At 50.5% G+C, this 22,890-nt stretch overlaps 6 protein-coding genes across 7 annotated transcripts in view; 2 read left to right on the plus strand and 4 right to left on the minus strand.

Moving 5' to 3' along the window:
- The window catches only part of LOC120898435 (rho GTPase-activating protein gacJ), a 65,686-nt gene extending 52,393 nt beyond the window's left edge, over window positions 1-13,293 (plus strand). Inside the window, exons 3-6 of the mRNA XM_040304282.1 lie at window positions 1,267-1,347; window positions 1,486-1,547; window positions 11,003-11,232; window positions 11,322-13,293. Coding sequence (XP_040160216.1) covers window positions 1,267-1,347; window positions 1,486-1,547; window positions 11,003-11,232; window positions 11,322-11,611 — 663 coding nt within the window. The 3' untranslated portion in view covers window positions 11,612-13,293. The remainder of the gene's footprint in view (window positions 1-1,266; window positions 1,348-1,485; window positions 1,548-11,002; window positions 11,233-11,321) is intronic.
- On the minus strand, window positions 243-20,503 carry LOC120898433 (elongation factor-like GTPase 1). The gene is made up of 3 exons (XM_040304279.1): window positions 17,838-20,503; window positions 17,648-17,761; window positions 243-860 (listed from the first exon to the last, which is right to left on the minus strand). Exons 1-3 carry the CDS (start codon window positions 20,314-20,316, stop codon window positions 487-489), a joined length of 2,967 nt encoding a protein of 988 aa, XP_040160213.1. The 5' UTR covers window positions 20,317-20,503; the 3' UTR covers window positions 243-486.
- On the minus strand, window positions 8,217-9,750 carry LOC120898437. Its single transcript, XM_040304284.1, has 2 exons — window positions 9,342-9,750; window positions 8,217-9,240 (listed from the first exon to the last, which is right to left on the minus strand). Exons 1-2 carry the CDS (start codon window positions 9,439-9,441, stop codon window positions 8,306-8,308), a joined length of 1,035 nt encoding a protein of 344 aa, XP_040160218.1. The 5' UTR covers window positions 9,442-9,750; the 3' UTR covers window positions 8,217-8,305.
- LOC120898438 lies at window positions 13,394-14,391 on the plus strand. Of its 2 annotated transcripts, none has more exons than XM_040304285.1 (2): window positions 13,394-13,647; window positions 13,719-14,391. In XM_040304285.1, the coding sequence occupies exons 1-2, from the start codon at window positions 13,590-13,592 to the stop codon at window positions 14,321-14,323; spliced, it is 663 nt and encodes a 220-aa protein (XP_040160219.1). In that variant the 5' UTR covers window positions 13,394-13,589; the 3' UTR covers window positions 14,324-14,391. The 2 variants fall into 2 exon arrangements, with proteins under 2 accessions (XP_040160219.1, XP_040160220.1); XM_040304286.1 differs by having other exon boundaries at window positions 13,722-14,391.
- On the minus strand, window positions 14,425-17,467 carry LOC120898434 (pre-rRNA 2'-O-ribose RNA methyltransferase FTSJ3). Its single transcript, XM_040304280.1, has 2 exons — window positions 14,907-17,467; window positions 14,425-14,834 (listed from the first exon to the last, which is right to left on the minus strand). The coding sequence occupies exons 1-2, from the start codon at window positions 17,276-17,278 to the stop codon at window positions 14,564-14,566; spliced, it is 2,643 nt and encodes an 880-aa protein (XP_040160214.1). The 5' UTR covers window positions 17,279-17,467; the 3' UTR covers window positions 14,425-14,563.
- Window positions 20,504-20,613: 110 nt separating the features above from the next.
- LOC120898436 (tyrosine--tRNA ligase, cytoplasmic) lies at window positions 20,614-22,752 on the minus strand. Its single transcript, XM_040304283.1, has 2 exons — window positions 22,361-22,752; window positions 20,614-22,254 (listed from the first exon to the last, which is right to left on the minus strand). Exons 1-2 carry the CDS (start codon window positions 22,562-22,564, stop codon window positions 20,824-20,826), a joined length of 1,635 nt encoding a protein of 544 aa, XP_040160217.1. The 5' UTR covers window positions 22,565-22,752; the 3' UTR covers window positions 20,614-20,823.
- Window positions 22,753-22,890: the final 138 nt, after the last annotated feature.

Genomic DNA, 22,890 nt, shown 5'->3' on the forward strand with positions numbered 1-22,890 from the left:
CATCCACCCACCCACCCACGGATATAGATATGTCTGCGGTTGATTAGCAGCACATCCCCTCAACCGGTTGTGCTTTTCTTGCCCGGTTGTGTTGGCTCGGTCACAGCACGTCCAACCCCGTACGCTTTGGCCTTCTTTTTCTTCTCCCCGTTCCCTATTAGCTGGAAACGAATCTATAATAAACCGTGTTGCGATTTCGCGTTCTCAATACGTGGCCGTTAAAAGGAAAAGTCACTTTGCTGATCGTACTGTAACCGAGCATCCATTACGGCACTGACTTTAAACCAATTATGTTAAGGATTAACTGCTTAAATTTATCAGAAATAGGTAAAACAATCCACAAAACTACCTGCGCTGTCCCTGTGCCAAGAGAATGAAGAATGAAATCCTTTTTCTTGTTGTGCTTCAAAAAAGTATCGCTGTCGGGTCCGTTTTACGGCTTCTTCTTTCTAAAACGCTTCTCAAACAGTCCGCCGCACGATGCTTTTACTTATTTTTCGATAGCGTGCGCTGCTTTTCCGCAAACTCGACCAGCTTCTTCTCCACCGGCAAACCCTTCCGTTCGCGTATCGCGTCCATGTAGACGCGGGCCACGTTCGTAAAGTCGGCCTTCTCGCCGTACTGCAGGTACTCCTCCTCGGTCGACGGTACCCAGTGCGGATCGATCTCGACCGTCTCCCAGTGGCTGAAGACGAGCTGCGGCATCGCCAGGCCGGACGTTTGCTTGCGTATTTCGGTTGCGAAGTTAAACGACTCGATCACCGGTATGACGGCGGTCACGTCGAACTGGCCGCTGCCCTCGATCAGATCCGCCGACTGGATGCGCCCGTGCCGTCGCCCTATCACGGCGTACAGTTTTCCTATTAAGACAGAAAGAGAGAAAAAGAGAAAGAGATAAATGTGTAATTAGTGATGGTATAGGATAAAGTTGATAGCATCAGCTACTCAAAACAATATGCACAGAGCAGCGAGTGGGATATTTCAGTTAAGTTCGGTGGCAATGGTTTCCATGTGTGTAATTCTTTTCTTCTTTCTCAAAAATCACCGTTAATGCTTCCAACTCATGCCTATACACGCCAAGAAACAACATCTACGCCAAATTCCAAAAATAAACTTGCCACACACACACACGCACACCTAATGAGGAGATCCTCGAAAATCAAATTCATGTTCCATGCTGCACCAGAATGCGCAGCAGAATTAGCCGATAATGTTCGCCTTTCCTCACATTTGTTTCCTTTTTTTTTTCTTTGCTTTCCATTTTAGACTGGCCTCGCACCCACCAAGTACCATTATTACCCACACAATCAGCATATCTACTTCCTGCCCGAGTGCGCCATCCAGCAGGTAAGCATTGGCGCAGCGCTCGCGCACACAAACACACCGTTAGCCTTCATCTGCTGCCGTGTTCTAATCAATATTCTATTTTTTGCCTTCATTTCTCATTTCTCATTATTCCCAACCATCCACCGGGTCCGAGAACAGGTCTGCAATGCTGTCTACGTGCGTCTGAACTACACCCAGCCACTGTGTGCCTGCCCGCCGAGGTAAGTTGTTGTGCGCCAACCACCACCACCAAAGGGCAACAGTCCCTTGCGGGTTGGGTTGTGCGCGCGTTGTTCCGTGTGTTCAGTTTTCCCATTTTCAAACCCAGAACCCACCACCCATCGCTTAGTCGAAACCGATTAAAACATTCTTCGTAATCAGTAACGAGAGCGTCTGGAAAGATGGCCATGCAGGAGGTAGAGTCGTTCGCCCCATCAATTGACATGACTGGTGAAAATGGCTCTTCCCGCAACGCTCACAACAGATATGTTGATTTCGATGCGCCTCCATCGGAGTCATTGAACTACCCCCACTGGCAGCGAATGCCCACAAGTGACCTCGGGACGACGAGAGACGTCGGAATTTGTAGATCAAGGTCTTTCCCGGGCCCCCGAAAGCTCAAGGCTGTGGAGCTTGCCGAGACAATCACCCCATACCTGGGATGGATGGTTGTGAATGGTTGATTAATTTCCAATTTTCCGCGATTTTGTTTTCTTTTCACGACAAAATCGAGTTCCTTAGAACCCCCAAAAACTATCGCCCCACATACCCCGCCAACTGGCTCTGGCCGATAGAAATTGTGTTGGTGTGTGAACAAAAAAACTAAACGTTCCTCCAGCGCTTACGAGGGTGGAACGCAGACGCAGCCCGCCACACACGTAATTGGGGTTTTCACTTTCCGCACCGAAACGCCGTGACCGTGGGTCGGTCGGCGTGGGCTTGGTGGGATCGTCATTCCCCACCATGCCGGAAGAAGGCGTCTGCCGGGCCGTGAAGCGCATCGCCAGTCGGTCCCACAGCGGCTCCTGCTCCTTGGGCAGCGGGAAAGGGGGGAGAAGCGCGGCAGTGCCTCACGGTCACGGCGGATGAGTGCAGAAAGCAATTACCCTCATCAATCATGCTTCGAAGCTTTCCCGGGTGCTTCGGTCTTCGGACTGCGTCAACCCAAACGCACCAAACTCGTTCGCAAAGCTCGCGCGTCTCATTATGCTTTGGTGCAACTAAACTAAACAAGCTGCTAAACATGATGTATGACAGGCGCACCACCGCACAACGCGCACGATCGCCCTCGTGGCTCACAGCACAAAAAGCCCTATTGCGAAGAGAAGAGCTATTGGCACAAACAAAAGGCAGCAAAGCAAGCAGGCACAGCAAAAGCATGCTCTGGGAGGTTACAGTTATTGGAGTTTATTGAATTTCTTACACCGGTGTGGGGAATGCATGAGAGACGTGTATGTGTGTGTGTATCATGTGTGTCTGGTGCCGTTGTGTGTTTACAACAAAAGCGGGAAAAGAACCCATAAATCGTTTCTACACGGTAATCGAATTAGTGTCGGACAGGTTTATCGCACAGGTCGTGCCCAGACCTCAGTGAGACGATGCGAGGGGATGGGAGGAAGGGTAAACACTGCACACCGGATGATTTCAATGAACCTTTCTGCACCAGCGCCCGTGTCGATTATGCGTCGTGTGATCGATTTCATTACTCCCAGGCGGAAAGTGTGTACTTGTCGGGGAGGGGTTTAAAATGTCACACGTTGCAGGGTTTCTCTATAGATTTCAACACTTCCTGCCATTGATCTCAACGTGTTTGATGTGGGTAGACCAATCCGGCTTTAATTATAGCTTTTTATACTTTAGTCCGTAGCCCGCTTCAGGCGAATTTTCTTTTTTAAGGCAAATGTGATTAGACTGTCTTGATTCCCTAAGCAGGATTTATAGTAAGTTTCCTCAACATCTCCAATATTTCCAAAGAAGTAGAGAGGAGTCTTATATTGCCCGGAACTAAATTGTAGATTCCTTAACGACTTCAAGATAGATTCTTGAAACTTTGAGAAAGGATATTTACATTTGATGTTTCAAGAGCATAAGTGTGGCATAGAGGAATCGTTTGTTTTGATGCTGTAGACTGTTGGTGTCGTGAATTTACATGTTTGCAGCGATTTCAAGCTATCAAATATTTCTGTTTTTACCCTATGATGTATCATGTGAAATTGGGGAATCCATCTAACGAGAAAATATGGATGTGTATGTAACGAAATCTCATCAACGATATTACAAAAGTGTAGAGATGTATAGTGAAACCGGGCAAGTTACATATCGAACCTAAATTTTAGCATTATAAATAATACTCAAGCTAAAAAAGTGATACTTCTATATACAGTACTCCAGCAATCTCACTTCATCGTACTAAAGATCCATTACCGGATCGTGTTAGCAACTTCTAGCCACCCTCTTCGGTTTGCATTACAACTGATCAGCCGATTCGCCGACTCGCCGTTACCCGCACCCCGGCAATCCTTAGCAAAAACGACATTAACATTCTTTTTCTCATTATCCGAATTGAAATGTTTATTACTCGTTTATAGGGCCGTGTAAGAATTTCTAGTGCTAGTGCACGATGCCAGCACACAAACATGGGACATGCACTCCGGTTACATGTTCTATTCCCTTTACGAAACAGCACCGTTCGCCCGGGAGCATCAGCAGGGGTCACGTATTTAATTAAATCACCAGGAAACACGATCACGATGTAAATTCCCGCACAGGAACAAGCATTTTTGGGGGGCTGGCCACCTTCTAAGCTAATGCACGACTGTCTCAGGAAAGCCAGAGCCAGTGGCGAGCAAATGACAACGGTTCAAGCCACCGGGAGGAGCCAGGAATTCAAATTTCCATTCCACCGTTTCGGTTCATCCACTAACAATGCAATTCCGTTAAAATCTATATTTCGGATACCGATGGGCACCACCTTGCGAGGCCCACCTTCCCGTCCCAGAGGGACAACTAGTACGAGAATGTGCTGCCGTTGTAATGAAGCACAACCTCCTTCCTCTTTGGAACCCCTGCCAGCTTCAATTATGCAGCAGGCACACTCGGGGAGACCAAAGGGTGTGAGCGTATCGAATGCCTCGAACACGCGGGGACATACTTCTGCTGGAAAAATGTGCCTCAGCTCGGCATTACAGGTCGTCCCAGCGGACAAAGGGTAACATTGTTCCCTAGCCCTAGCGAACCTACGAACCACAACGAACGCTAATGTCTAGGTAATATGCAATATTTTCTCCCCGCTCGATGCTCCCTGTCGTTCCCTGTTGGTTGTTCGCGACATCTTCACGATGCCGATCGATGGTAAAGCCAGAATAAGAACACGATCGGCCGCGAGGTCCGCGATGGCACGCTCTCTTACACCATCATCGCCTGTGCCCTGTGCATAATGAATATGCGCTGAACACGGGTAGCCTCATTTCCCACCTGACTGATTTAGATTCGCGTTCACTGTCCACTGCAGGGAGGCCAGATCCAGAAACAAGCCTCCTAACCTCCCCCCACATGTGTCAGCCACGGAAGCTTTTGAGCAATGGGTCATGGTGTGAAGCAGGCACAATTTACACGACCATGATTACAGTCAAACAAGCCGTTTGCTTGCTATTACCATGGCCAGCAACCGACAAGCAGCAGTGTCTTTTTGCCGTGTATCTTTTGCTGCTGATGATGATCTACAAAAACGTACACCATTTTTCGGGCGCCATTCGCGTTGGGCTTTGCTTCTATATTAACATATCCGTTACTGACCCAAGTAGGAATTATTACCCAGAGCTCTCCCTCCTATCTTCAGTAGCTCATTTTGCTGGATCGTTTGCCGGCCACTCAGCTCAAGATTGCACACCCGTTGGCTCATGTTCGCTGATGCATCGCCCGATTTAAGCCAGGCCATCGATCCTCTGGTATCGTTTTTCGTCTGTGCGAGCAAGTGTGACTTCAAAATGCAACAAAAACGAACAAGTTCCGAACAACAACAAACCAATTCATCTAAGATTAGCCCATGCTATGCTTGGGCAGTGTTGGGCAAAGCATACCAATTAAACTTAGTGTCGAACTTCAGACCAACGACGACCTCGCTCGAACTCGGGCGAAGAATTTATGCAACATGAGGGGGGAAAACTTGGAGGCTCTCCTGCGATAACTTGCAAAATTTACAAGTCCGCGTCGGCGCTCGGGCACCTTGGTCGTGTTTTGCTATCGGAACCTATCGATCGATCCATGCGCTTTCGTGCGCGGAATTGTTAACAGCACTCATTAAAATAAATCGCAGCGGAATTTAATCACCCATGTCTAATCGCACACTAATCCACATTGGATCATTGCCACAGTTTACACATAAATTAACACTCGTACAACAGTGAAGTGAAGTGATGAGTGAGCAGAGAAAGCAAACAACAAACACACCGCATTTGTTTGGCCATCACATTGCAAGCAGTCGCTTAACTGCGTCCTTTAGCTTTCCTTTGTAGCGAGAGTGTTGTAAAAATCAATTGCCCCCGCTGAACACCACGCGGGAGGGCATCATCACAAGACAATAAAAACTGCATGCCGAGGGTTTTTTGTTTATCCATCACTTACACCAAATCATACACTATCAATCATTTTAACCCCGTTTGCGATCACCACCATGCTGTCATACAACGAGCGACGGGAAGAAAAAGGCATAAGATCCACCCTTCAATATCTCCCTGTCATTTACATCCCCCTGAGTGTTGTTGATTGCACCACCTTGGCGTGGTGTTTGCAGCGCAAAGTGAAGGTCAAACTGAACCTGTACCTCACTCACATCGATCAATGCACAAAGCGGGAGTATGATCAGCGCGGCTGCACGTAACAAAAGCTCCTTTCTGCTTACGCAGCGTCCTCGTCCGGGCTAATGATTACGCTAAAATAATAATCTCATTGGCTACAAATTTCCCTCCACCCAGGGAGGGTGGTGGGACTTTCTCCGACCGTAACCGCACGATGGTGTGACCTCCCACCGATGAGGGAATCTAAGCGAACCGCTCGGACCCTTCGACTGTGTAAACTCTAATGATTTCCATTCCTGCAATCGCGTGTACAATAATCACCCGCAAGGGTTGCAAGCTCATTAAGCCCGTGGGGTGGTAAAGCGGAAAGAGATAAATGTAACCGATTGACACCGCCAAGCAAATGTTAGCGAAAAGTGTGTCCGTGCGGGGAGCACAAGTCATCGAAACATTGTACTTATCTTGTTATGCCTTTTTTGATTAATTAATTCCATTGCGTTGACTGTTTGCCTCGGGAGTTCAAAGCGTTGAAGGAGTCAAATGTTTGCTTTATCTTTTCAACTTGCGACTCGCATGCACAAACTCATGCAAAATAAATTTAATTTTGTAAAAATAAAAGCTTAATGCAAAAGCATTATTCAATTATCGCCCATCAGTGCAGGAAGATTTCAGTCCATTTCTTATCGGTTATGATTGAACATTTCTCGGTGGAGCTGCAAATCGGAAAGATCCATTTAATAATCGAACCTCCCCTTGCTTTGGCAATTAGGGGATGAGGAGGAGAGGAAGTTCGCTCCAAAAACTTTCCACCAGCAGCACCTCTACACAAAAAAAAATTGTTTCATTTCCCTGATGTGGTGTGTTCGCATTTTGTTATTCGCATTATTTCATTTGTGCGATTATTTTGCTCTGCTTCTCCGTCTCGCGATCGTGACCCACCCACCTCCCCTCATCACCAGTCAGCAGACAACAATTCACTCACGGCAAATCATAATCGAATCGAATTGCACTCGATCGATATGCGAAAATTTCTCCCTTCGGACCACGTGGGGGAAAAACTGGGTTTCGTTCGATCGGACGAGGAGTGGCCGAACATTTTCCAAATTTTCATTGGTTTGTCCATATGTCTGCGTTTGTGTGTCTGTGTGTGTATGTGTATAGAGGGAGATAAATTGGTTGCAATAACCGCGTCCCGAGGCCAACCGGGTTACTGGGCCTGCCGGATCGGAAAAATCATCCACCTTCCGGCCCGGTGCGTGTAAAGTGTGTAAGGGAGGCGGGGAGAGAGAGAGAGAAAGGGGCAACTCGAAAATTTTCACCATCACCCCCACATATGTGTGTGTGTGTGTGTGTGTGTGTGTGGACAGCACGGAAAGAATATGGTACACGCACCTGTGCGCTGATCGGGCACGAGTGATTAAATTCCACCGACGATCGATCATCTTTCGATTGCTGGTGGGTAATGATGATCCCCCGATCGCAATCGGAATCAATGACCGGAAGTAAGTGGTTCGATTGGCCGAGTCCGGTAAATTTCGGTGACCTGAAATTTCAGCCCCTCACACACACACACACACACACGGTGGCCGCATCAGTTTCCGATCAACGATCGACCACCAAACAGCGAGGCAAAAGTTAATGAACATTAGAGGGCAACAGATCGCCCGGCCAGCGCCAGTTTGAAAGCGGTCAATTAATAATTGGTTCACAATATGTGTGTGTGCTACTATCTTCATCGCTTCACCCACGTGTGCTTATGTGTGTGGGAAGGTAGAAGCTGAGTTTCCCGCACCGCATGGGGATCGCTTACACGCCGCAGCGAGATGATCTGATTGTGAGCAGCGAGCGATACTTTCGATTCAATTGTGCACCGTATGGAGACGCGCTTTGCTTTCCATGCAGCGTGTGTAGCTTTCTAATTTCAACAAACTACGCACTCCTATACTTACACTGATAATATATCTATTCCGAACAGCCGTGCGTCCGTTACACACCTTTACGCGTAACGGCTTCAACCTTCAACGGGCAAGGTTTACTGTCTACCGAGTCTGCCGAGTCTTAGTACCGACCCCGGGCGCGTCTAGACGGAACATGTTGTTCACAGAAAAACGGGGGGAAAAGCACCGTTCTTCGGGCATACAGCATAATTCTTAAAACTTTATTTCAACTACCATCGCCCTCCCTCAGTATCGTAGCAGCGTTGTTGCCACCCAACCGAACACCAGCGAAAGGAACAAACATTCGATGGCACTTCGTCCGGAAGCGACCGACTTGCTGCTGCGCTGCACTGGTACGGCGGCAGCGGCACCGTTCAGCCGCGGATGGATCTGTATCGGTGGCCCGTTCGGGTTATAATCGGCCCGCAGTGGCACCTTCACCCGTCCCGGTACGCCCATGACGTTCGAGAGTGTCGTACGACACTTGCTGGCCGTTTTCCAACCTTCGCAGATTTTAGTCGTCGCGTACGTGCAGCCCATCTGGTAGTGCCACATCACACCCACCGTGTAGTTCACCTGGAAGCACTGGAACTCCGGCACTGGGCCGGAGTACGATACGTTGCGCAGGGTCGGATTGGAGGACGACAGGAACAGGTGGGACGTGTTGACGAGCGAGGCCGTGCACGGGGCGGACGGGCTGCGCAAACACTCCTCGTAGTTTCCGGTCGAGTGACATATTTTGCAGTTCAGTGGTTGGGTGCTGTGCTGCACTGGTACGGCCGCAGCCGCAGCGTTCGGGCGCGGATGGATCTGTATCGGTGGCCCGTTCGGGTTATAATCGGCCCGCAGTGGCACCTTCACCCGTCCCGGTACGCCCATGACGTTCGAGCGAGTCGTAAGACACTTGCTGGCCGTTTTCCAACCCTCGCAGATTTTGGTCGTCGCGTACGTGCAGCCCATCTGGTAGTGCCACATCACACCAACCGTGTAGTTCACCTGGAAGCACTGGAACTCCGGCACTGGGCCGGGGTACGATACGTTGCGCAGGGTCGGATTGGAGGACGACAGAAACAGGTGGGACGTGTTGACGAGCGAGGCCGTACACGGGGCGGACGGGCTGCGCAGACACTCCTCGTAGTTTCCGATCGAGTGACATATTTTGCAGTTCAGTGATGCCAATCCTGCCACAACGTGCCCAATTGGGGAAGAGGTGAAATATCAATGCAGCAGCAGTATTAGTTACGCGCGGAAAACGGAATTAGTTACTCCACACAACACCTACCACTGCCAACGAAGCATGTTGCCACGAGCAGCGCCACCACGAGGAGGCGCCCAGCGCCTAACGTACCACGGTTTTGGAGAGACTCTTGTCTGGAAGCCATCTGGCGAAAAACTGTCACCACGGGCAGTTCGCTTCGAAAGGCGACGATCGACGAGAGTCCCGAAAAACTGGCGCACCATTGCCACAAACGAGCGTTTCACCAATACTGTGGTGTTGCAGCGTTTGCACAGCCGGTTGTTCGTCGTTGTTTTCAACACCGGAATGTCAACAGGAAAACTGAGCCGCATGAATCATGTCTGAAGATGACGAAGATTGTAACACACACACACACTTAGTGACTGTTACGCACAAATATCATCTTTACGCTACAATTGGTTAATATGTGTTAAGATTTCAACCAAGCTGACATACGTGAAGATTCCGTGCAAGAGAGCTTCGGTTTCGGTTTACTAATTGGTTCATTGGATCAATTACAGTGGCAGAAGTTTCTTTAAGCGTATTCTCATTCTCGAGCAAATTTTGGTGGAAAGCTGACTTGAGCCTTATAACATGTACAACATTTCATCATCATTTATTTACAAAAATCCTTATCAATCGCTTTTTTTGAAGACTCTATCACATTTGGGAATTTTAAATGGAATTGGTACGTCTAAATGGCTTGACAGCTTTTACCTCGAAAGTGTCTTTGCTAAAGAACTCCTTCAGCAAAGTATTATTTTAAATAGAAAGAAAGATTTAACATAAAATTCCGTTCCAGCATTCCGAGCGTGTTATTACATTGGCGAAGCGGATTTTGCTGTCAAATGTGGTCAACGACAGATGGTGAATTCCTGAATTATTCCTATACTGGAATAGGGCCTTAACAGCTATGTCGCGGATGAATTCTGAATCTAAACATAAACCTAGCTGTCCCCATTTCCTACGCTTAGATATGTGTGGGATGCGTTCTGAAATCTGCTGACGGTGTCCGGTGTCGTGTTGACCAACGGCTGCATCGGCAACTCCCTACCATCGGCTCGCTACCGCGCCGAGTCAGCGGATTCCTGACGCGAGTGTATTTCATTATTATTACTAATTGTTAAGAATAATTGTTCTGCCTCCAATCAGATTAAAATCATCGGCCGATACGTTGAATTCATTTCGATAACTCTAGATCTACAAAATTCAAGAGCTATTTGGACGTAAACGTAACACATATAATAACGATGTCTCCGTCAGCACTCTTTATCAGCTGTTTTTACCAAACATCAACTCGTTATAGCCTTACACGAATTATTTGTTTATCATTATAAACAATTTAACAACAAGCGTTTGAGGTGGGAGCCTACCGATATAAAAAGTTGTTAAAAAAACAGATGACCCTATAACAATTTCTGTCACTGTATAAACCGGTAACAACGGCAACGCTTAAGTAAAACAAGCAATTCCAACAGAAGGAAAAAAACAACATTCATTAACGGCACTTACAACACCGCTTTATCAGCGCATCTCTCAGCAAGCTATCGTGTTGTCCTCCACCCATTCCTCCCCCCCTCTGATCACCCCCCCTTCCCGAGAGCCAACGCGATCCGAACACACATCCCCGGGACAAACCCTTTGCTGCGCGCGCTGCTGTAATTATTCTTCACTCACGATCATCTATTTTCGCCTTTTTTCTGCAGATACCGCGATCCGTGCTCAGCTAGTCTGAACGAGGACGACAACCACACGATCAAGCTGGTGGGCAATCAGCAGAAGCGCGCCATTACGCTGGCGAAGACGTGCGAAAACACGAACGAGCTGCGGGACTGCCGCGCCCCGAAGGACTGGTCCATCCTAGCGCTCCAGAACACCCGGACGGGCAAGTCGCACTATCTGGTGATCTGCAAGTGTCCGCCCCACTATCGGCTCGGTAAGCAGCAGAGCTGGGAAAGGGAGAAGCCTCCACACGGTGCTAATCGAATGTTTGTCTCTTTTCCCATTCCCACCCGCAATACACAGAGGGACCGCTGGCGCACGATCAGCCAACGTACGCCGGGCTGCCCGGTATCAACGTGTACGGTATGCTGTGCGTACCGCCGGAAACCTCCAGCTACTACGCCTCGAAGCCGGCGAAGACGCCCGCCAGCAGCACGTACAACAAGTGGAAGGTGCCGTCGCGGCAGCCCGTCTCGTCGTACCGTGCGAACTCTGCCGCCATCACGGCCGCCACCGAGGACACGCAGACCGAGTCGGTATCGTTCCGGACGTACCAGAACACCACGGACGGCACAGTGGGCAGCGAAAATTAAGGGCCAGAGGATGTTACAATCCTTCAGCAGACAAACACACACACAAAACGACAAAAACCCCACGGGGAAGACGACCACCTTTGTCCGCTTTTAGGGAAGCTATAGTAAGGGGATAGCGGATGCAGCGGCGACAGTCCATTCCTTACATGTGTTCCCCCTCCTCCTTTTTCCATTATGATCATCCACCTGCATTAGTTGTAATACCTTCATATACTTTACAAATATGTAGCTCGCTCCCAACGAAACTGGCCAGCCTGGTTGGGCGGCCCTGGGTTTCGGACCCGCGCTCCCTTTATTTATTTATTGATCAATACGATTACTAGCTGTACGGATATTCCACGTGTCTGCGGCCACGTCCAGTAGTGTTACAAACCTAGCCGCACTTTTAATCAGCGCAAATCGCCAAGCCGCTACATACGAAAACAGTTACACATCGGGCGCATAAAACGGTTCCGGATCGCGACCACGCACCGGGCCGGCGCCATCCGGGAATCGTTTTATCTACCGATTCCGATGTACGGTACAACTTTAAGGACAGGATTAAGCAAACGGTTTGCACCCTGACTGACTGACACGTGAACATACAGCAGCAGCAGCAGCATTTGGGCGGCTTAGGCTCCGGCAGCAAACGGGAAACTCAGCCAGCAATCCCAACACGAATCCACGATATCTCGTTCTTTTCATCGCTACTGCGCCCGCAAGGCCTACTCAAACACAGTCACCGGGACTGGAATGGGGGAGTGAGAAAGGGGTGGAGAGAGAGAGAGAGGATGGAATTTTAACCGAAAAAAACACACGCATACACACACAAGTGCATGTAATATTTAGCAATCCTCCGATTTTAGGAGCGCAGCAGGCTTTTACTATGCTTCACGTAACATGGCGACCAGTGATGGAAAGAACGAGGTGCGTGTGTGTGTGTGTGCAATGGGCAAATGTTTCCCGCTTTGGATGCTGCTCGCGTTCTGCCCCGCACATTGCTTTGCTAATCTTGCTTATTTATTATCATTACTTTATTCGAGACTATTTATTGCAAACTCTTATCTTTTAATTTAACCACACACCATCATACCAACGAACGCGCACACCCGCGCCCGGAAAAGGAAATTGGGAAATCGACCAGGCAATAGTAATGCCCGGATCCGGGGTTGGCCGGGTTTGTTTTAAAAGGAAGCGGTTTTTGTATTACCGTAGAGAGAGAAAATTCTCTTTTTTTCTTAGCCTGCCAGTGTGCTACAATGCTGGTTTTCGAGTAGACAGTTTGGGAGGATTTGTATCCTCTTTAACTGTGTTTTTGTTCTTTCTTTCTTTGTAAATAGTATACGATTCCGCGTAAAATAAAGTAAAAAAACAGAAAAGGATTCTAGAGAGCGGAACGCGCGTTGGTAAGCGTACACATTAAAGAATGCTCGAAGAAGAAGCATCGCGACAGGTGTGTTTGGGTTCGGTATAGAGCGGAACCGAATCGAATTTTACTGGACACGTTTCTACCACTATGTTTATGCACACACACACACAACAAAATGGTGAACTAGAAGCAGTAGAGCGATAAGAATGGAAACAAATAATTGAAGTAGTGAAACAAATCCACATACCTATTTAATAACGGCGCTAGATAAGCTTAACATAATGTTAGTAGCAATACTATGAATAAAAAAATAACGATATACGAAAAAGAGCTAGACACAGCCTACTCATTTGGTCAACCCGCTGGAGGCACAATTAGCATTTGTTGGTAATTTTGTCTCAACACGTCTAATGAGCATCGAACGCACGACGACGCAAGCGGGATCGGTGGGACCGTTTGCACACTCGAAAGAAACAGTTGGAATGATTGTTCTACCTTTTACCAAACAGTACATTCTCTGTTGCAGACCATATTCTGTACACGTTACTGTTCATTGCCAGCTACAAGTCCATCGGTTTTAGTCACGCGGCGAAATACTTCCCGAACGGTAGTGTAACAGACTTTTACGCCATGTTCCCACATTGGAGTTCCGTTATCGTCGTGCTTTTACCACTGGCATGGAGTACAGGTAGCTGCTTTTCCCGCCTAATTGTGTCCTCAAATCCTTCCACTAATCCTTTACTCTTGTGCGCTCCTTAGCAGTGCACGGTTTCAGTTGCAAGTTCTGTCAATCCGCTAACAACTACAGCAGCTGCATTGCGACCGCCGGTGAGGTAGAGTGCACCGTTGCGCTCGTTAACATGACGCACCTTTTGCTGCAACCGCACAATCCCTCCCTAGCAAAGCAAGCAGCACCGTCCGCGAGCCAGTTTCAGTGCTTTCAGGTGAACTACACTACGGCGGGCGTTTGGAACTATCATATGGGCTGTACCTTTGCCGGTAGTAACATTTGTGCAGGCTGGAAGGTGCTCAGTCAGTGCAAAGTAGCGGGCGGTAGCGATCGGAGACAGCCCGCGAACGGCAAAGCTTCCGACGGACCGACTTCCAACCGTCCAGCGCCTTTGATCACTCCAACGCCGACGAGCAAAGGATCGGGGGGGAGTGGTTCGACATCGAGTGTTAAATCGAACTCGTCGACCACAGTAGGTGCTAACAGTTCCACTGTCCTATCCACCGTTATGCCTAAACGCACAAGCAACGGTTCGATCGCACAGAAGGCTGCCTCGAAGGCTGCCGTTTCCTTATCCCAAGCAGAACTACTGTTAGTAGTCTGGCTTGTGGTTCCACTGTGGAACCATCGCTAACCCATCGAACGAGCAATAAAAGCGACACTAATTCCTACACGATTAACTAACACGCCGTATTGTTTTGCTTCCCTTTCATAATTTAAGCTACAGAATGCACCTTCATGTTCCATAAATGTATCTTTATTATTTATTTATAAGTGTTTATAGCGATGTGTTTTGTTTTCTATTTTTGCTCTCGCTATTCTTGTGTGTACACGCTCTACACTAGCAATAGAATTAACCCACCAAAAAATAACCTTACTTCTTACGACTGCCCCCAGCCTTCGCCTTGGCATTGCCGCCTCGGCCCTTACCGCCGGCAGCAGGTTTACCCCGACCCTTGCCGTGTTTCTTCGAACGCTTATCCTTCGCCATCTCGGCTCGCCGATCCTTCTTCATGCGCGGATCGACCACCTTGAACCGACCCTCGACACCCTTCGGTCGGCGCACCTTCTTGCCGCTAACGCCCGTCTTCTTCGCCACCACGTACGTCACATCCTTCTTCTTCGCGTCGGCCTTTTTGTAGAGCCTGGGGAAGTGGTTACAACAACAGAAAACCATTAACATTTGTACAAAACAGAACGAACCTTCCAATACTTACTTCTTCAGTAGACGAATCTTCTCCTGGTTGGTGTTGTCCACGTTCTCCATGATCGTTTCCGCCTTCTTCTTGATCTTCTCCAGCCGCTTGGTCGCGTGCCGCTTCTTGCGCGCCTTCGCCTCCATCACCTTCTTGATCGTGCGCACGTTGAACTCGTCCTTCGACTTGCGGTACTTCTCCACCACATCTTCCGGCACCGGCAGATGGCGCTGCATCGTTTTCAGCTCGTCCGCAACGAACCAGTCCGGCAGGTTGGTATCGTTAAACATGTACCGATTGAACGCCGCATCGATGATATCGCGGCGCGTCTTCTTGCCCGAAATTATCATCTGTCCCAGCGCCAGCTCCTCCTCGCTCAGCTTGATCTTCTTCGGCTTGCGCACCTTCTCGGAGGACACAATCTCGAAGCCGCCCTCGCTGTCGCCACCCACCTTCTCTATCGTCTTGTGCACCATCGTGCCCACTGCCTGTGCGTTCTGTGGTTCGTCCTCATCTTCCGACGAGCTGCTGCTATCGCTCGACTCGTCGCCGTCCAGCTTGTTCACATCATGCTTGGACCGGCGGCGGGCCTTCTTTCCCAGCGGTTCCGACTCCTTGCCGTTATCGGCGCCCTCCGTACCAAGCACCGTCACGCCCGCCTTCTTGTACGCCTCGATCATCTTGTCCAGATCGTAATCCACCACCTCCTCGTCGTTCGCTTGGAGGTCGTGCTTTTTGAACGCTTCCTGCTCGTACCACAGCTGTGCCCGGTGCAGCCGCTTGTCCACCTTGCTACGGTAGTCCAGATCCGTGATCAGCGGATTGCGGTCCTCATCGTCCGACGGATCCTTCATATCTTCGTCCTCCTCGAAGCTCAGCTCCTCGTCGTCCGATTCCATCGCAAGGCCCTTCTCGTCGAAGTCGGAATCTATCTCGGAATCGCTATCGGCTCGCTGGGTGGAAAGCAGCTTATCATCCTCGAACAGATCGCCCTTCGTCTCGCGATCGTACCGCACGTACTCGCCATCCTCCGCACCCTCATCCTCCGACTTATCTTCTACCACAAAGTCTGGCGCCTGGTCGAGGATGCTCTCCAGCTGCTGCCTGGTGCCGACGTCCTTCAGCGAAAACACCATATCCTCACCCTGCTCGGTCGGGCCGGCATCGCCCTTGATGACCATCTTCAGGCTCAGTTTCTCGTTCAGCTTTGCCCGCTCTTTGTTGGTCTTCTTGCGCATTCGCTTCGAGCTGCGCTCTTCCTCCTTTTGCAGGGTCGCAATCTCCTTCTCAATCTGCTTCAACTCCACAATCTCCTCGTCCACATCCGTTTCCTCGTCGTCGTCGTCCTTCGCTCCATCCTCGCCTTCGCCCTTCTTTTTCTTATCGTCCGCTTTGTCCTCGCCAGCCTCCGTAAACTCCGGGCTGAGCAGCTTGTGCCAGCGCAACAGTTCCTTGATATCCTTACGGCCCAGGATCTTTATATCCTTGCAACATTCCTTCAGCTCCGTCGTGGTGCGCGGGTGGTTTGCAATTGCTTCGTCCGCCTTGGTGAAGGTAATTTCTGTCACGCGGCTCAGCAGGGCCAGCGGCTTGTCGCTCTGCATGTACTCCAGCGCGGTTATAATCTTACGCACGTCCGTGCTGTCGTAACCTTCCACCTTCGGTTTTTTGGGCGTTTTGCGCTCCAACTCCTTCAGAATGTTGTTCGACGAAATGTCCTTCGACTGGATGTCCAGCTCCTCGAACACATACTTCGAGTCCAAAAAGCGTGGATCAATCTTGTCCGGCGCCTTGTAGTACTGGCAGACGACGAAGATTTCGGCCGACTCCTTACGCGAAGCGGACGGTTTGGTCGCATGCACCTTGCGGAACAGCTGCTTCAGCACCCAGATCAGCGCGTTGTAGTCCTTCGAGCGGAACACCTTCGTGATGAACCATCCGCCCGGGCGCAGGAACTGCGTGGCCAGCTTGACGGCGCTAAGCGTCAGACAGACCTGCTGGTAAGCATCGTGCAGCCAGTTTTTACCCACATTCGGTGCCCCATCGTTCAGCACGACGTCCACTTTCCACGTCTTCAGCTCCTTTGCCAGATCGGCCTTCGTTTTGTCGCTCGTAATGTCGCCGATCAGGCTGATACAGCCCGGCACGTTCTTGATCGGGTACAGATCCACACCGATCACGATGCTCGAGACGGGCATGTTCTGCTTCGCCACCTGCATCCAACCGCCGGGAGCGGCACACAGATCGAGACATACTTGCGACTGCTGCAAGAATCCGAAGCGTCGGTTCAACTGAATCAACTTGAATGCGGCACGCGACCGGTACCCGGACTCTTTGGCGAGCTTGTAGAACTTATCCCGCCGATCCTTTCCTACTTTTGCCTTTTTACCCATTGCTGTGAGCGCTTAAATGGGGCTTTTTACACACAATATCACACGCACTTTGCAACAGAAGAAAGTAACACAAGCAACTTTGCACACTTTTTACCTTTCTGTCGGTAAAATTGGGGAATTTTGGTCGTCGTCGCCGCTTGTTCCAATCGACAACAAACCATGTGCTCGGTTTGACAACGCGATGCGCAGTACGTTTGACAGCTACCAAGAAAACAAAACGATTTTGACAGGTCTATGGCGAGGGGTAGGTATGTCATTATTGACACAGTGTTGCCAGCACGTGGCTAAACCGTTTTCAATCATATCCAATGTACAATTTGTGTTTTTCAATAAAAAATAATTCTAAATTTAAAAAAGACAGTCACTTACCAAGCACATCCGAGTTCACTGTTATGTTACAGCTGTACATTGGGTGAACGAGCCGTTGTGGTTGATTCTGGAAAGCCTTCTTACATCCTTCCTTAACGGCGGACATGATTTGACCTGCAGAGTGTGAGAAATAAGCATCATTTAATTACGTTTCTTCAAATAACGTACATTCATTTCAACCACCACGTACCTGAAAGTGGTCCGTGAGACGCAACCGAAGCAAGATCCACACCGATCGTCACGTCTAATTCCCAGCGTTCCACCAAAAAGCACACGCCCTGCATCGGCTCATCGCACAGCGGTCCCGCCAACGAAGCCATTTGAAACCCGTTCAAAAACGACGACTCGTACTGCGCGCGTGGATCGTCCGCCGTCTGCTCGGTCGTCTCATTCTCGTACCACACGGCCGTATGCTTGAAATCGGTCCCGTTTACAAGCAAATTCGTACCACACTTTTTCGGCCCAAAGGACCAAATTCGATCGAACGGCACCGTTTCGGGCAGCAGCTGGGTCAGCCCCGCCCGAAGCTCACTGATCGAATCCTGCAGCGCCTGCGGTAGTGGTTGTTTCGCTTCGTGTGCCTTTATGTAGGCTTTCAGTACCGGTTCGTTGGTGTTTAGCAGGTCGACCACCTCCTGCGACAGTGGCATTGCTATCAGCTTGATCGTACACTGCCGGTTTGGCGTTTGAAGCGTAACCGTTTTGTCTTTCTCACGATCCTTTGCTATTTCCTCCTCTGGATTATCCTCCGACGTCGGTACGAACGGGACGATTGTTTCCTTAAACGGTACGATCGGTTTCGACACGTTCAGCTCAATTTTTGCGTACGTTTCCTGCAGATCCTTGATGCACCGTTCCAGATGCACTTCGCCGAGCGTTAACAGCACATGCTCACCACTTTCCTGCACGCGCACCTCCACGCAAGCGTCCGCTTGATTGAGCAGCTTAAGCCCACGCACTAGCTGGGGCATTTTTTGAATATCCTTCGGCTCAACGGCCACGCGCAGGATCGGTGTCGCTATCAGGGGAAGATCGACAAACGGTGGACAGTAGCGGGTGTTGCTAAGCGTACCCGTTTTCAGCACCACGTTCTGCAGACCTCCGATGCCAACGATATTACCTGCCGGCACTGCATCGACCGGTTCAAGCTGACGGCCCATGAGCAGGAACAGACTATCGATTTCGATCTCAACCAGGTGCGGATTCGCACCGGCATCGTCCGTCGTGATCATCGTACGTGGATCATACTTGGGTCCAATCACGAACACGCGCGATCCTCTTCTCAGCGTACCGCTGTACACTCTGGCAAAGGCCAGAAATATTTCCGTCTCCCCGTCACATCCACCGTCCTCAGGCTCGGTGAGCGAGAGCGCCTTCGTTAAACGTTCCAGTGTGTCCTTCGCTCCCGCTAGTGCACCGTGCTCGATAGGAAACATTTTCGAAACGAACACAATCAACCGTTCGCTGTCCGCCCGGCAACGCATAATGTCACGCTTGAGAGCTTGCGTTTCCGCCGGATATGACGCGAAGTCGGCCAACCGAGAGCAGAGCAGCTTTTCCGCCTTCATCTCGCTAATGCCGGTCGGGTTGGGGACCGTTCGGCAAACCGCACCCAGCAGCGATCGTTCCATTGGCAGCCAGCCGGCCAACAGGTTCCTCACCGGCACCCGTCCATCGGCGTGCTTCAGGTCGCGCACATTCTGCACCACACCGCACCGTTCCGAGATGGTTCGCAGCTTCGCTTCGTCTCGGTTTTCCACCAACCCGTATATGTTCCACAGATTGTCCAGGACCAGCTGCACGAAGAGCGGCTTGCGACCCTTTTCCGTGGCACCGGGCTCTATCGCTTTCTTGCGCGGTGAATAGAAATAGTCTCCCCACAGTGCGTTCAACAGCTCGCCACTGTCCTGTACGCCCTCCAGCTTACCGTGGTACAGCCGGGCGAAGGTTGCCAAATCGAAAGCCCATCCATCGAGCGCCGAACCAAACAGCACGTTGCCCTGCTGCGGTGTGTAGTACAGGAACGAATCGTCCGCCTCCTCCAGCGCGGATGTTTGATCCGCCGTCGTACTGATCTGTTCCCGGGCCAAAACATCCGTCGCGAACAGGTTCCCTACGACGGCGTTCACTTGCTCCAGCACCTGCGCAAGATGGTGGTACGCTTCGGCCGGTTCTAGCCGCTTTTCCAGCACCAGTCGGTCGATTTTGTTCAACAGCAGCACGGTGGACAGCTGCTCGTTGTACGCTTGCTGCAGACAGACGCGTGTTTGCGGACAAACGCCTTCCACGACGTCGACCACGATTATTGCCCCGTCGCAAAGCCGAATGGCGGTTGACACCTCGCTGCTGAAATCTACGTGGCCCGGTGAATCGATCAAGTTGACCAAATACTCTTCCTCGCCGGTGCTGTGTGCGTCGTTCGATTCGTGCCGAAAGTACAGCGCAATGCTGCTGCTCTTCATCGTGATCTGACGCTCCTGCTCGTCTGGCCGGCTGTCCATGTAGCGCAGCTTGCCAGCCAAGCGCGTGGAAATGATGCCATTGCTTGCGATCAAACTATCTGCCAGCGTGGTTTTGCCGTGGTCCACGTGGGCCAGAATGCAGATATTACGCACCTGGCTCGCATCCTTCTGAAGGTGCGTAAGCTTCGATAAATCCACACGCACCATACTTATGCTATGTTTACTAATACAATGCTTTATCACAGTTTTGCCAGTCTTTGTCGCAGGTAACGCAAAAACAAACTAACTCTTGCACCGGTAGCCGCGAAATCAACACAACAAACAACCAACCCAATCAAACAGCTGACTTTGACGCATGCTCTTCCAGCGCACGTGCTTTTGTTTTTATTTACGTTCGGAATTTAGGCGAAGTGTTGCCAGCATTTCCATTTAGCTGATTTAATTTTCGCTTTTCTTTCAAATGGAATTTCTCCTAAAATCGCTATCCCATGAAAAAGAACAACATTTATGTTTTGAATCATTTGCGATGCCGACTTTAATAAATTACTCTCTGCAAAAGTATGAAATGAGTGTAAATCATGCGTTTTAATCATTCTAACGGAGATGATGTTGCAACAAAATGTTCACCAAAAAATAAGACTCTCAAAGCGCAACAGCGGTCGCGAAATGCCATCGTAAACACAGAGGTCCCTTCTCTCCTTCTTAGCCACGGGTCTACTTGATGCTACATCCTGCCAGCGTGCTCGTTACCCGATCCCCGTTCAGCGTCATCAGCGAAAACTCCTTCCACAGGGCCTGTCCGTCCGTGCCGGTGTGCAGCTCCGCCTGAATCTTGTCCCACACCTTCTTCTTCGGGTTCAGTGCCGGAACGGGGTTGCCCGTATTGTCGAACCCTTCCACAATGATGCGTTCGCCCACCTTCGAACCCTCCGGAACGGCCAAAGCTTCACACTTTTCCGCTCCTGCCGCATACAGCACCAAGCCTTCGCTTTCAACGCCGCGAATTTTCGATGCCTTCATGTTGGTCAGCACCACCACGAACCGGTCGCGCAGCTGCTCTAGCGTGTAGTGAGCCATCAAATTGCTCACGATCGCCTTCCGCTCACCACCACCAATATCCACCGTCAGCACGCAGAGACTGTCGGCGTCCGGATGCTTCACAGCGTCCATGATCTGGCCGACCTTCAGCTCCAGCTTGTCGGGTGTATTTTCACCGACCGCCGCAGCAGCATTTGTGCCCGCACCGGCAGCTGCTGCTGCTGGTTGCGCTTTACCACCACCGGCCTGCTTTCCTGCCTGCACCTTCACCGGTGCCGGATAGGCGCGTTCGGTCAGCTCGCGGTAGTAATCCGTGTCGAACGACTTGCGGATCGGTTCCAGCAGCCGGTTGATGTACACTTCGACGGCTGCCTTCAAGTCGCCCGGGTGCAGCTCCTGGGCGGCAAAGCAAGCTTCCAGCTGGTCGTACTCGGCAAACACGAGATCGCCACCAAAGTCCGGTTTGCGGTGGACCGTGAATGCTTCTCCCTCCTTGAACATCGGATACACGACGTGCTTCACGAACTTTAGCAGTCCATTGTCCTCAATGTTGCCCGGCTCGCAGAACGCTTTCTTGATCTTGCTCTTCACCTTCGCCGCACTGTCGAGCAGGTCGATTTTTGAGTCCTCCTCACTGGACGACATCTTGCCGCCGGCCAGTCCCGGGATCATTGGATTCATAAGATGAATACGCTTGGCGTAACCCAGCTGCGGCAGGTATTTCTCGGCGAAGGTGAAAATTTTGCGCTGATCCACCCCACCGAACTGGGCGTCCACCTTCAGATACTCCTCGTCCAGCGCCTGCAGACCCGGGTACAGGATGCCCGACATCAGCGGATGCTCCACCTGCTTCACCACCTCCGCTCCCGCCTTCTTGGCGTCGTGCTGCGTCACGACCGAGGACAACCGGTACACATCCAGCGTGTACTCCTTCGACAGCTGATAGTCCGTGCCGCACACGAACTTCAGCTTGTCCAGCGGCACTCCGAGCGAGGTAAGCATCGCCTTGATAACCGCCTCGTAGTACTTGGTGCGTTCCTTGAGCAGCGACCACGGCGCCTTCATGTTGTCCAGGTAGGCGTGCAGATCTGCAAACAGGATCGTTACCTGCAATCGGTTGGGAGGGGCGATAAGAGCAGTGAAGGTGATAGTAGAAGAAAACGTGGCCCCTGATGCAACGGTGGGGCTGCGAGTTTTACACGAGCTCACTTACCTCACAGCCGGCTTTCAAAAAGTCGGCCACCTTGGACATGGGGACAAAGTAAGCGATGTGTGGTTTGCCAGTCGTGGCCGTACCCCAGTATATCTTAAGATCGCGCTCCTTCAGGACCGCGCGAAGATTATCCTGGCCCAGCACCTCCTGCAGGTTGCGGGTGATGAGATGCTCCTTCTCCTCCGGCGTTAGTGTGGAAGCCATTCTGATGCAACTTTACTGTACCACGCAGATAAAACTAACAGGTGAAACACAGAGATGGTGAAACGTTCCTGCTTCCCAACACTTGCGATGGAACGAAAAGATCGCTGATAAAATGCGATCTGTGCACGAAGTTTCCACAGGCGGCAGAGGGCGATCGAACGATGTCGGGAAATGTTGTACACGTCCGCAGTGACAGTTCTGTCAAGTCTTTAAAAGGTAGTTAGAGTAGAGGTGAGCACGAGGCGAGTTTTTATCTGCATTTTGGGTAACGATGTTAACTTCACAAATCAAAAACAACCACACGCAGAAAATATTAAAAGTATCAA

This window comes from Anopheles arabiensis, chromosome 2, assembly GCF_016920715.1.
Source record: "Anopheles arabiensis isolate DONGOLA chromosome 2, AaraD3, whole genome shotgun sequence".
NCBI classification, from domain to species: Eukaryota; Metazoa; Arthropoda; class Insecta; order Diptera; family Culicidae; genus Anopheles; species Anopheles arabiensis.

Bases quoted from the DNA above. Each gene is read 5' to 3' on its own strand.
- LOC120898437 (XM_040304284.1), bottom strand. From the start codon at position 9,441: ATGGCTTCCAGACAAGAGTCTCTCCAAAACCGTGGTACGTTAGGCGCT. The intron at 9,241-9,341 runs GTAGGTGTTGTG...ACGTTGTGGCAG, and splicing joins AACATGCTTCGTTGGCAGTG to GATTGGCATCACTGAACTGC.
- LOC120898438 (XM_040304285.1), top strand. From the start codon at position 13,590: ATGTTCCCACATTGGAGTTCCGTTATCGTCGTGCTTTTACCACTGGCA. The intron at 13,648-13,718 runs GTAGCTGCTTTT...TGCGCTCCTTAG, and splicing joins ACCACTGGCATGGAGTACAG to CAGTGCACGGTTTCAGTTGC.
- LOC120898434 (XM_040304280.1), bottom strand. From the start codon at position 17,278: ATGGGTAAAAAGGCAAAAGTAGGAAAGGATCGGCGGGATAAGTTCTAC. The intron at 14,835-14,906 runs GTAAGTATTGGA...CCACTTCCCCAG, and splicing joins AAGATTCGTCTACTGAAGAA to GCTCTACAAAAAGGCCGACG.
- LOC120898433 (XM_040304279.1), bottom strand. From the start codon at position 20,316: ATGGTGCGTGTGGATTTATCGAAGCTTACGCACCTTCAGAAGGATGCG. The intron at 17,762-17,837 runs GTACGTGGTGGT...CACACTCTGCAG, and splicing joins GTCTCACGGACCACTTTCAG to GTCAAATCATGTCCGCCGTT. The intron at 861-17,647 runs GTAAGTGACTGT...CTGTCTTAATAG, and splicing joins AGTGAACTCGGATGTGCTTG to GAAAACTGTACGCCGTGATA.
- LOC120898436 (XM_040304283.1), bottom strand. From the start codon at position 22,564: ATGGCTTCCACACTAACGCCGGAGGAGAAGGAGCATCTCATCACCCGC. The intron at 22,255-22,360 runs GTAAGTGAGCTC...AACCGATTGCAG, and splicing joins TTTTGAAAGCCGGCTGTGAG to GTAACGATCCTGTTTGCAGA.